At 35.8% G+C, this 13,797-nt stretch overlaps 1 protein-coding gene across 1 annotated transcript in view; it reads left to right on the top strand.

The window, feature by feature from the left end:
• Positions 1–13,797, top strand: part of rxfp2l (relaxin family peptide receptor 2, like) — a 61,747-nt gene that overhangs the window by 380 nt on the left and 47,570 nt on the right. The window contains exons 2-3 of the mRNA XM_067406924.1: positions 9,029–9,157; positions 9,365–9,436. Of these exons, the coding sequence (XP_067263025.1) occupies positions 9,029–9,157; positions 9,365–9,436 (201 nt within the window). The remainder of the gene's footprint in view (positions 1–9,028; positions 9,158–9,364; positions 9,437–13,797) is intronic.

Raw genomic sequence — 13,797 nt, 5'->3', positions numbered from 1 at the left:
TGTGAAAGAAGCTTTATCAGTATGAGTATGTTATGAATGGTTTTATAAATGTGATTAAATGACTATAAATATGATAATGAGCTTTTTCCAATGTAAATGAGCTTAAGGCAGTAGGATGTGCCTGTCGTGATCAGACATTTTAATTAATGTAATTAGAGGTTTTATATTAATGCCTGTCATTATGTTTCTATTAATTGAGGTAAGTTCTAGTGAAATGTTGATTGAAGGCTGGTTCTCCTGTTATCTAGCACTTCTGTGAAGGGCTAGTCAGCACATATGTAAAGGAGTGTTTTATTATGTGATACGTACATTTTGTCAGTGTGAGTTTTCTATGTAGCTTATTTTTTATGATTTATTTATTGAATTTTCAAAACAACAGCAAAACAGACAGATAATAATAAACACATTTAGAAAAAACAAAACAAAATTAGGTTAAAAAAATAAAAAAGTTTAGTACAGTATACAATAACTTACAACCAAACCGTGTATTTATACAGACATAGGCTGCACCAAATCAATACTTAATTGAGTCTAAGGCGTAGTAACAATTATCAGCACTTGTGTGCTACTAACATGACAATACAACTGCACAATCGGGATTCAGGAAAACAGGATAACAATAGTACAGTGTAGATGGACAATCAATCAATCAATAGGGACTGCATTCAGCTGCAGAGATCTGACATGCTCAAGGAAGGGTTACCAAATTGTTTAGGATTTAACCATGGAGCCATGGAGACTGTGTTTAGTTTTTTCTCATTTAATAAAAAATAAAGAATCTTTTATCCACTGAGTGTGAGAGGGGACGCGAAGACCTTTCCAGTGCATCAAAATGCAACGTCTTGCTAGTAAAGTGAGAAAAGCTTCATTGTAGCTTTCATAGATACATACTGCAATTGTTTGGTCATCGTGTCATTATCTGATATTCAACCTGTTTCAGATCAGTTGGTGGCCTAATAGTGTCACCAAAGACAGGTGCTAAATGTGTGTGTGTGTGAGAGAGAGAGAGAGAGAGAGAGAGATAGTGGGAATGTTGAATTATTAAGGACAGTCAGAAGATTGATGAACACAGACACACACACGTAAGAACACACACAGCACACACTCTACAAAATTCCCCAAGGTGTTGGAAAGCAACACCATATTCATTCACCTGTCAAGAGATTCTCACGTTTTATAGTCTGTGATATGACCTATGGCATCTCTCATGATCCATAACCTATAATATTTTGGGTCATGGAGAGACACAAGTATGAATCCAAAATTCACTATTCCCAAGGATTGGAGGGCATATGCATTCTACTATGATACTCTCACCTCATGCATAGTGGTTGAGATCCTATGCAGTGTTGTGTTCGTGCTTAGTAAAATGATTTTTATGTCAGAAGGTTGGCATATATATGTACAGTACCGTATTGATCGTATTGGTTATTAGTTGATATTTTTTAATTTACTGGTATCAGTCAATATCGGATATTTAATTGTCAATGCATTTTCTCCTATTTTACATTTATTTTGTCTTTTAAAACACTGATAATTTAATAACATTGTTAATTGTTATCTTTAGTAGATCTTACAATAAATATCTATTTTCATACTTTTTTGTGAATTGTAATATCACTTCAGCCCCAGAGTCTATGCATAATTATCATCTTCATTTTTCCTTTTAAAAGATTACACGGATGTTAAATATATCTGTAGATGTTTCATTTTTTCCTTGCGGTTTTTTGTGACCTTCTAAAAAACCATGAGTCAGTCTTTCCTTGGAGAACAACAATTTATGTTCTCTGGTCCTTAGAAATCTTGTTTGATGAGGTCATTTCTTATACCTGAAGAACACACTCTTTGTTTATCTTGAATGCTCAAACTCACACATGAATGTCATTTAATTGATGGCAGCATCAATTAATAAAATTAATTAGCCTTGAAGTAGGATGGATTCTTAATAGAGGAATAATCATAGTGTAGAGGAGTATGAATTATGTGTTCACGAACAGAATGTGGTTGTATAAAAAAATAATCTCATGCACACAATTAAATGGCAAAAGAAACTGATTCCAGGGAGAGCTCTGATGCTGAATTGAGCAGTGAAAAAAAGGAAAGAAAGAAACTGATATATTAAATATGGATATATTATATATGATATATTAAAGCCAAACTTTTGAAAGAGATGAGAGGAAATAAACTGAAGTGAAGTGTGGTACTGAATATCGGCAAAAGGAAGTGCCACAGCTCACTTGAGGTTTGTGTGCCTGATTAAGATTTTCAGTAAAGGCATTTTTAAAATACATGACAGTGTAATTAAAAGATGACATATCACGATGACAACAGATATCAACAGAAATCCCCTAGAAGAATGAATTTAGGATCATTCCTAATCATTTAAAACAATAATTTAAGTTGTTTTTAGAAAAACAAAATGCTTTATTTAAAAAAAAATCTCAATAGCTCTGAGTAAATATTTTATTTTATTTGTTTTTAACTATAGGTTGGCCAGCTAGAAAGAATGTGTTAACCCATGATCATGTGGCTATCATTTATCATCTTAAATATATCAGCCTATATTACTGAATACAATAGCAAAGTCACCTTGGGGCCAATACTTGCTGTATATATAGGCACTTTTATACCTTTAGGAGTACAACAGCTTTCCCCCAAAATCTATTTAAAATACATTTATTTAATACTAAATATACTACAAATCCATTATAATATTTATTGACATATCACTTAAGATTTACAGATATAACATTATAATTTAACTTTATCTGGAGTACTTCTTTTTTTGCACAATGCACATTTCTTAATAATGTGCCTAAAAAGAGTTTTAACATTACTGTTAATAAGGATTGTATGATCTTTGTATAATATCAGTCTTTAAATGCAAAATATTTAAAGTGTACCTAGAGTATACTTGCAAAAGTTCCACTTTAGCACAATCAAATAAGAATATCTTTAGATGGACCTAAGCACTACTTCCTCACAATTAAAGTGCTTTAAGTACAAAATTAGTTGTTCCAATTTAGCAGACTTTAAATATACCAGATTAGTATGCCAAAAGTGTAATTGCAGGGTATTTGTTTTATAGCACATAAATATGTAAATGTATTAGTAGTATACTTTGCACAAAATAAATGTATTTCAAAATTTTTTCACTAGGGTAATATCCTCAAAGGGGCATCGTTTTACCTTATTTACTCCTCCTGAATGGTTCATAGTAGTACCTGCTCTAATGTGCACCTTTTTGGGGTAGATAAGGTATAACATTGTCTCTTTCAGGGTATTGCCACATTTTTCCACATTCTTTGTGACAGTGTCTAAACCGTTCCACTGAATTCAATTTATCTTAAAATGATAAATATCAGAGATTTTTAGCCACTGGACTGTTTGCGCATGACAAACATACCTTTCAGTTTCAGAGCCACACAGCAAGTCAGATTCCTCTTTTTCTGTCCCAAGCATTATTCTTGATGTAAAGTTGGCTATGTAGATCAACTGTGCATGTGTGAGCAGGTGTGTTTGCATTTGTGTCCGCCAATGTTAGGATATTTCAAGTGGGAAAGAGTTTCTTGAACAGCCCATGTGTGAAGGTTGAGGTTCGGGAGAGGTGAGCTAATTGGGTTTTGTGTGGTTCAGGGTAGACAGACTTATCATCTACGTGATTGACTTGCCATCCGATAAGGATGCCAGAGCTCTGAGTGTATCGGGAAGGCATACAAGAGGATTATTCAAGTGTTTGTGTGTGTGCATAATGGAGAGAGAGAATGAGGATTTCAGCTGACCCTCAGATTTGATGGGGATGTGTAGAGGTGTCTGTGCTACATGACAGCGGCTCCCCAGGGCTTCAGGTTAGACCAACCACTGCTTTATATTCTTCCTGCAGGCAGAAAGAGAGAGAGAGTCCATTGACTGGAACATGGTGTAGATGAAAAGCAGAATGAGGAATGCTGGATGGACAATGACAGAAGGTTTCTGTGAGAATGAAAGCAAATGAAAATGCCAATGTTTTCTATGATGTAAGGAGGATACAACCTTGAACGTTGTCTAATTCTGGGCCATGAGGAGAGGGACACACTAAGGTCCTCTATGGTATAACAAACTTATTGTGAGGTAAAAATGATCTTATTGACTATGACTATTTGAATTGATTATTGATTGATTGTGACTATTTGAATTTTTTATTGACACAGTGTCAGAAATGTGAATTAGTAAATGAAGAGATAAATATGCAAGCAAAAACTACAAACCATCTAAATGCTTTTTCAATACTGAAAAAATCTATTTATACAATTAATATTATTATTTATTTATTTATTTTTTGCCATATATTGAAAATGCTGTAACACCTATTTGCCACTTGTTTGCCACCTGATGTCACCTGTTGGAGTTTGGGTTCCTTGCCGCTGTCGCCTTTGGCTTGCTTAGTTGGGGACACTTGACATTTGACTTGACATTTGATATTCAACAGTGCTTTGATCTGCCTGCATTGACACTATTCTTTAAGAGCTGTTGTGCAGCCAAAATAATGTACCAGTTATCAATGTAAAGCTGCTTTGACACAATCTACATTGTAAAAAGCGCTATATAAATAAAGGTGACTTGACTTGTCTTGGATCAGTCATTCTCAGCAAACCTCCATGACTTAAAATGATTCATTACTTGATAACCTTTCATTTTTATTGAATCAATTCTCATAAATTCATTTAAATATAAAAGTTATTAAAAATAATTCCCCCACAATCTGATGGGATCCAGACAAGTTCATGTTTTTCAGTCACAAACGGACAGAAAATCTTATATTGTACTCCAGCTGCAGTTGCACACTTTTCAATGGAAATATGCCATATAAAACCTGAAGAGCCCAATCCTGTTTAATCTCCCACTTGCTTCAATAGAACTTCCAAATACAAAAATCTGGCTGGGTATACCTGAAGAGCACTAGGCTTTGTATATGCAGAATCAATTTTTTTGGAGAGCTTTACAAAAACTTTGAGAGCTTTACAGAAAAACTACATTCATTTTCCCTGCTTGATTGTAGTTCAAGAGCTTTTTAACTTTATTTTCAATATACAGTAATCCTGGCCGGTAGAGTCGCTGTTGTTACTTTAATACAGAAAGCATCAGATATTGTACCACTGGTTTGAAGCCTGTTTATTGGCAGGGACTGTGTATCTGAGGTTTAAATGTAAAGAGTTAGCCTATCACATATCGAAAATGATTTATTATAAAAGGTAAAATTTCAAGCTTCTTCAAACCTTACATTCCAAGGCGTTACATCATAGCTGCAGTGTGGTGTTATGCTATCAGTTCAAGACAATGGCTGCGTCCGAAAACCTAGGTAACTGTCTTGCTGCCTCGCTATCTTATAAGAGAATGACTTGTATGGCAGCGTTTGTGCATGAAGGTACCTCACGAAATTGATTTCGGACAGACTTCTGAGGCAGTGTAACAGTTTAATGATCTACAGCAATATAGCGCGAGCTTTGGTGAGAACTAAACAAATATTTAATTACTACAGTAGAAATTTCTCGATAGAAATGATATCAAAATTGAAATATGTTGATCAAAATCGTACATTTATACACAAACTGAGCAGCAAACGCAACCTTCGGACGCCATCTTTATTTTTCTAGCTCAACTGTCACAGAATGGAAAGCACAGGATTGTGGGATATCAAAGGCAGCTAAGGATACATCTATGCTTCCTTCAAAAATCGATCTGAGGAAGGTATCTCATGAGAGAGGAAGTGAAGCTAACATTGGATTCGGACGTGCCTTGATGCCTTCTAACCTTGAAATGTGTCCTCGGAAGGCAGCATTTTTCAGTTTTCGGATGCAGCCATAGTCACAAGGTGCGTCCCAATTTGCGTACTTGTGCACTATTCTATGACGTTTTTTAAGTACAAATAGTGCAGTAGTGCGTTCACACTGAAAATTCCAAAAAGAAAAAGTGCACTTTAAATACCCGGATGATGCACTAAATTAACGGAAAAAACTAAGTGTGGAATGTTGGACACTTCATGCACTCAACTGTCGCAGCTTTAATTATGTAGTGGAGGGGAAGGGAGGATCGGACTCCGTTGTTAAATGACAAAATAACCTTATACAATTCACGCACTACATGGATGAGTGCATAGTGCACAAGTACATAGTGTATAAGTGCATAGTGTATAGTGCGTCATTTGGGACGCAACTACAGTCACCGTCTGTCTCACCTTCCCCGGACTCCATTTCCCAGCATTCCTCTGGTTCCTCACCTGCACTCACACACCAATCACCTGCAAGCTATCACAATTGTTAACACTCATCAGCACACCACTACATAAGCCCCATGTTAACTCCACCAAATTGTCTGGTCTCACATATGGATACAGTGACTACGTTTACATGGACAGCAGTAGTCTAATTATTGGCCTTATTCTGAATAAGACTATTATGATTAAGATGTTTACATGAGTTGCTTTTAGAATATTCCTTTTGTGTTCCCGTTTTACATGTTATAGAACAAAGATAAGTTAATGGCAAACGTCATTACGTCCCCACGGCACGCCGTCCGACGTTATTTCACGTATCACCAAACAGTTCGTGCCATATACAGTTTTGGGTGTTTCATTTTTAATCTTACGAAAGCTTCAAGTGCAGTTAATTATTTGACATGCAATACGTGCAAATAGATACGGAGAAAAAAAATGTGCGCACGATTTACTAATTAGTTCCCTCGATTTATAAATGATGCGCATGATTTATAAATTCGTAAATCGATTTAGCCTAGGCTAGGGGCTACTATTTATTTTCCCTCTCATGTGTGGTGCTCTGTAAATAGACAACGGATACAAATTCTCCAGCAACAGGCCTCCTGTACTTTAATTCGGCAACTTTCATTCATGCCACCGCGACAAACTCGGTACTGGATAAGAGATGAGGTGAGAGGAATTTGATTTGTGGCTTCTTGATTGAAGCTTGCCCTCTTGTTTGCCGTCAAACGGTTGACCACTGCCGTGTGTGTATTATGTGTCCTGTGGCAAAATGCGGCGAAAACTCCCACATGACGTTAATCGTGTGATTTAAGGTGTGTACATGTCTATAATGCACTCCAATAACATGACTAAAATAAGAATACTCCACCTGTCTTAATTCGATTTGTGTTTACTTCGAGTATGACTTTAGTCGGATTAAGGTAATAAAATATCGCTGTTTACATGGTCCTTTCTTAATCAGTATTGTCTTAATCGTATTAATATCGGATTACTGCTGTCCATGTAAACGCAGTGTCTAGTCAGCCTACTTCCCTCCATTCCTGCAAGAAAGACATTGTGGTCATCATTCCAGTCAAGTTCAGTTTCCAGTGTGCTTTAGTATCTATACTTACCTGTTATCTCCTCTGCCAGATCTGTGCCTCAGTCTATAAATAAAGAACTTGTTTTCACTGACCTGCCTGCCTCCATGTATGCCTGACAGATATACACTTCGATGCTGTCATGAGGCTGAGAGGTCACGCGAGTGGTGGCAGGGTTACCTCAAACCAACAAGTCTTCCATCAGTCACGTGACCTACCTGCATCATGAACTCTGACCTCCAGAAGAGTACCAAAAGGGACGACAACAACATTAGTACACATTTTAGTTTGGCATCATTACTGCACATTAAAGCAACACCATTGAACTGTTGGCGTTTTAGCTGTTAATAAAACAAAACTGCATGCGTCTTGCGGAAGAATATTGTAGCCGGAGCTACTTCTTCTACTTCTGTTTATGTACGTGAAGAGTCACGCAGATACTATGCTGCTCTGTAGCGGTGCAGACATGACCAGCCTAAAAATAGTCTGAATATAAACACTTAGGTGTACCGTAGTAATTCAGGATAAGACAAAAACATAGTTTGGAAAATTTATTCATGATGTAACTTACTTGTTATATAGGCTATATATATATATATATATATATATATATATAATTTATTTATTTATTTTTTTTTTTTTGTAAAATTTCAACACAGAAAGGTACATAGTGCAGCTTTAAAGCACGAGTGATGTTTTGGCTGTGATGACTGTTTTGTGAGTTGGCATGAAACAGAAGTTCGTTTGTCTTTCCTTCCATGTTGTGATGCATATCCAAGTGAAATGGCTTCTCAAACAAGAAAAAAAAATGAAGGACAGGCATTGATTTTAGGAACTGACTGGATCGTTGTGGTTTGCAGTTGCTGCAATCTCATGCGAGTGATTGAGGTTGTCATGAGTTTGTTCCGCCTTCGCGCCAAAAAACACCATCAGGAAATAAAAGATGCTGCAAATGGTAGGGGAAGTTATTTAGATTAAAGATTATGAGGGAAATATGGAAATACAATTGCAGATTTTTTCTTTAGCTATTAGAGCACATGCAAAATATATATATTTGATATATTTAATCTCCCATTCACTGCTATAGTTATAAGTTTACCCAACTACGACAACTTTCGCTTCTGAGAACCACAGAAATGTGAAAAGGGTCCATTAAAAAAAAAAAAAAAAAGTGCGCAGATCAACCATTTATTATAAACACTGCCATATTCCATAATGATAAAAAAAAAAGGATGGTCACTTTAACATTTTAATCTTTTAAATGTGCAGATTTTCCCTTTAAATATGGGTATACTAATGTATCACTCATATGCCACATCCACAAAACCAAAAAAATACATATATTAGAAGAATTGGAAGGTGAAAATAAAACCCCCAATAAATGCACATTACCTCACAACAAGCAAGATTTAAAAGTCAAAAACAAGGAAAGTGCTTCATTCAGTGTAATGAGATCTGTGAATCAGCAGGGCTGTTTGAGAAGCAGCCTTGGATTTGATCATTTCTGAAAGGCATATTCTCAGATTTTCATGGTAGTTCTATTTATTTATTAGATATGTTTTTTTTTTATGCTACTTTGTATTACTTTTCTGACAGGAATATAATTCATTTAACAGCCAAAACCTAAACTGATATCTGAGCAGACTTTGACATTACCTTGTTTCAGTGCATGCATGTGTTTGTGTGCATGTAGATTCTTCAGGTTCTGATATGTGTCCATTGGGTCAGTTTCCGTGTGGGAATCTGTCAGTGTGTTTGCCTCAACCCCAGCACTGCAACGGGCAGCAGGACTGTCCTAATGGAGCGGATGAAGAGAACTGCGGTAAGACTGCGGGCAAGAACGCACAAAGACACCTGCACTCTCACACAAAGAATACGTTGTATTCAAATGCAGTCACAAACACACACACTAATGCAAATGGCCAGCCATTGGCACATTATATTGCCATAAACACACACATATGCATTTAGAAATATGAATACTGCAAATGTATAAATGGCATTATCAAAATATCTGTGTGTGTTGTAGTGGATAACAGTGGTTGGCCCCATCTGTTTGATGCATTCATGAAAACAAGGGTCCAGGAGTCGAAAGAGTGCAGTGAGTATTTTCTCTTCCACTTTCTCTTTTTCTCCGTGTTGCTTTGAATGTGTTTGCAAATTGTTTACAGGATGAACAAAGACATTAAAGGCTAATTAAGTTGTGTTAAATCTTGCACAGTGTTTCATGATCTTGAGGTGTGAGTGTGGCTTTCTGGTCACAGTTATCATTTGTTTTATTTGCCAGATTTGGGTTTTCAATATCTTTTGCACTCTTAAACCCATGAATTTGAGATGGGTTTGATACTTAACAGCACTTGGTTAGATGGAACAGATCCACTGAATGTTATTATTGGGTTTTGTGAGGTGTTAGAAGATTTATGCTGTTGGTAGGTGTTATCAGGGGATGATATAATGTGGTTTTATCATTGGGTGTTATTTGGTATGAAAATTGAATTTCTTTAAGTTTTATTTTATCTTTTTCACTTTATTTATTTTTGCCTTTATGGAACAGAACAGTCAAAGACGAGAAAAAATGTGATGTGAATTGTGAACTGTTTAAAAAAAGAAAAAAAATTATAGCCTGTTTCCCCTGAAAACTATTGTGAAATTTTAGCAAACATTCTAAATTTATGCTTTATTCCTTTTCCCATTTGCCTTAATTTTAAATTTGTAAAAATATATGTCACAAATACGCTAGCTTAATCTAATGAAAAAATGAGACGAAGGAGGAATGGGATTCTAGAGACTTCAATGAACACAGAGAATCAACAAAGCATCTACACATTAAACACTGATGACGAAATTAAGGCTTATATTCACATGTAATGATAATTAACAAATCAAGGAACAGGCGTGAAACTAATTAGAAACATAAGGATGAGAGCTCAGGCAATCGGAACAGTGAAAATGAACCAAAACAGAGCATGACCATTCCAATATCTTTATAAAATAACATTATATGACACTTTTCATAAGATAGAACATAGGCTAACTATGACTCTTAAAGCTTCAAGAACTCATGGAGTTGTTGTCCCTCTTTCATCTTTGAGTGACAGAAAGAAGGACACAGGGAGGCAATGTGTTTAGCTTGGTGAATATATTTGATACGCTTCATTGTCTCACTTCTGAAGATCAGTATGTTTTCTAAACTGCAAACAACAAACTGTTTTAAACTCTGCAACAAACCAATCCGTCACACCTCTGATTTGATTATAAAAACTTCTAAGCAAATTGGCCTAAATTAGAAACTCACCAAAAAGAGATACATTTGCTGAGATGAAAGGGTGGGAAGGAAAAGAGGGAGAGGGAAATTGAAACTTGATATCTCATACAATAATATTTAATGCATTTTGCTGACTATAATAAACCACAGAGGGGCAATGGTGAAACATTACTTATATTTCAAACATAGCGTCAGTCATATAAAATGTATTTCAGTGGGTGGTCATGAGGATGCTCAAAATCCTTTTTATTTTTCTTGAAAGAACAAAAGTGTCAGTAAAGACATTAATAATGTTTCAAAAAAGTTATATTTAAAATAAATGTTGTTCTTTTGAACTTTTTTTATTCATCAAAGAAAAAAGTATCATATATCACAATTGAAATGGATAGCAGTTATTTTAAATTGTAATATTTTTTCACAATATTACTGTTTTTACTAGATTTTTCATCAAATAAATGTAGGCTTGGTGAGCATAAGGGACTTTTTTGGGAAACATTAAAAAAAATCTTACAGATCCTAAACTTTGCACAGTAGTGTATTCAGGGGTGCCCAATCCAGTTCCTGGGCCCGGTTTTTCAAAAGTAATCCACTAGGATTTTGGATAACGGATTGGATCAAATCTTGAAAATGTGTTTTTCAAAAGAAAAAAACGGATTACATAATCGGATTAGATCACGTAATCCAATCTTGGTTTTGATCCGGATCAAACCTTTAGTTTGGGTTTTTCAGAACTTTTTTGTAGGATTTGGATCACTTTGATCCAAAAAAACAGGTTTATCCTGATCCCAACAGGGGGTAGGATTTCAAGGTGGATTCCAGGAGGAAAATGTAGTAAAACTTTAAAACAAGTCAAAAAATACAACATTTTTATCATGTAATATACATACAAATTTTTTATCTTGCTCTTGATTAGTTTAACTGTTAAAGTAATAAATTAAATGCAGACATTAGTCTACATATTTAGCCTTTCGGTAACCTACTCTAAAGTAAAAAGAAATTTTGGTTAAACAGCTGTAAATATCCAACAAAAATATATTTAATTCAAAACCCATATTCTTTCTATCAACATGTCCCTTTAGGGCCTCCGTAGAGCACTGGAAATCCAGATTTGGTGATCCTGAAAAGTTCCTATCCGGATCAGATTGATCCAATCCGATGTTGCTTTAAAAAACTGGCTCCAAAATTAAGCTGGATTACGTGATCACGGAATCGCAAAAAAAGGATTACTAAATCCGGATCAATTTTATCCGGATTAAACCTTCTGAAAAACCGGGCCCTGGAGATCTACCTGCAGAGTTCAGACCAACCCTGATCCAACACGCCTATCTGTAATTATCAAGTGCTCCTTAAAGGGATAGTTCACACAAAAATGAAAATTTGATGTTTATCTGCTTACCCCCCAGGGCATCCAAGATGTAGGTGACTTTGTTTCTTCAGTAGAACATATAATGTCATATAATGCATTGAAACGGTAACACCATCTATAAGAGTCAAAAAAACATGCACAGACAAATCCAAATTAAACCCTGCGGCTCATGACGACACATTGATGTCCTAAGACACGAAACGATCAGTTTGTGCGAGAAACCAAATAGTATTTATATCATTTTTTAAAACGCCACTATGTCCAACTGCCCTGTGCATACGGATAGTGAAGTCAGAAAACGCGTTCTGATGACAGAAGTGATCTCTCGCGCTTTGCTTCAATGAGTGCGAGACATCACTTCCGTTGTCAAAACGCATTCAGACCTCACTAACTAGATGCACAGGTGTTTTAGAGGTAAAAAATCATATAAATTCTGTTCGTTTTCTCAAACAAACCGATCATTTCGTGTCTTAGGACATCAATGTGTCGTCACAAGCCGCAGGGTTTCATTTTGATTTGTCTGAGCATGTTTTTTTGACTCTTATAGATGGAATTCCCATTGACATGCATTATACGGCTGACAGACAGGAACGGTTGGAGTTAAAAATCATCATTTGTGTTCTACTGGAGAAACAATATTGGATGCACTGAGGGTAAGCAGATAAACATCAAATTTTCATTTTTGGGTGAACTATCCCTTTAAGATCTTAATTAGCTGGTTCAATTGTGTTTGATTAGGGCTGGAGCGGAATTTTGCAGGAAGGTAGATCTCCAGGAACAGGATTGGGCAGCCATTTTTAAAGTCCCCCTGTAGTCGATAATTTTATCCCTTAAAACTCCTCTTTGATCACCAAAATGACACATTTAAATGTTTTTTCCTGTGAAAAAAAAAAAACTTCATGCCTTAAAATAGCTTGAATGTAACACCCTTGCCTCATTTATTATATGCGGATCTATGAATATGTAAATTAGCCCCGCCTCCACTCGCTCACGCAGCACAGAGGTCCACTTGGTCATCTTACTGAGGTAAATGCTGCACAACTGTATCGCAACATCGGACACATAATGGTAATTAATGTGATTAGCCTTTTGCTTAACTACATTATCAAACCGCTAATAATGTGTTGCTAATGTTACACAAACCATGTTCCCGGTTGCCAAGTCAGAGTCAGACAGCAGCCTCCTTACAATCAGCCCTTACAAACTCTTTGAACAACTTAGAACGTCAGTAGAGAAAGGCATATAGTTCATTATAACATCGTAATATACATCGTACACCCGCCTTATTGCTAAATCTACTCGATTTTTCATATCAGCAGAAAAGTATACCGGGATAACCTGGCTTCTCTCGAGACTCCCCTCCTGCTAGTTCACTGTTAATGATAAAGCCCTCTGGCACGTTGACGTGATTGGTTACAAGGTAGTTTATGACGTCACAGACACCAACGATTTTAAACTGCAGGTCTTTTTTTCACTGCAGTTTTAAGGAAAAAAACTCAGCAATGGTGTTGACATGAATTTGCTCATGGTTTGTCTTTAAAACACCACACAGACATATAAACAACATTAAAAACATAATTAAAAAATAAAAAATAATTAATTAAAAAAGCTGCCTGGAGGTGTCACTGAGATGGCCACCCAGTGAATTAACTCTGCCAATTATTGTTTGGTTGTAAAAAATAAAAATGTGCTAAACAGACCTACAATATAAAGTGAAATTCAACTAAAGCTAATGTTAAAGAACAATATGTTCAACTAAATGTTACACTGTAACGGTGAAATTAAAAATAAGTACAGTACATGACTGTGCATAAGTAATGGCTTTCCAAAG

This window comes from Chanodichthys erythropterus, chromosome 13, assembly GCF_024489055.1.
Source record: "Chanodichthys erythropterus isolate Z2021 chromosome 13, ASM2448905v1, whole genome shotgun sequence".
Classification (NCBI taxonomy): domain Eukaryota; kingdom Metazoa; phylum Chordata; class Actinopteri; order Cypriniformes; family Xenocyprididae; genus Chanodichthys; species Chanodichthys erythropterus.
This window is presented reverse-complemented; position numbering and strand designations above follow the sequence as displayed.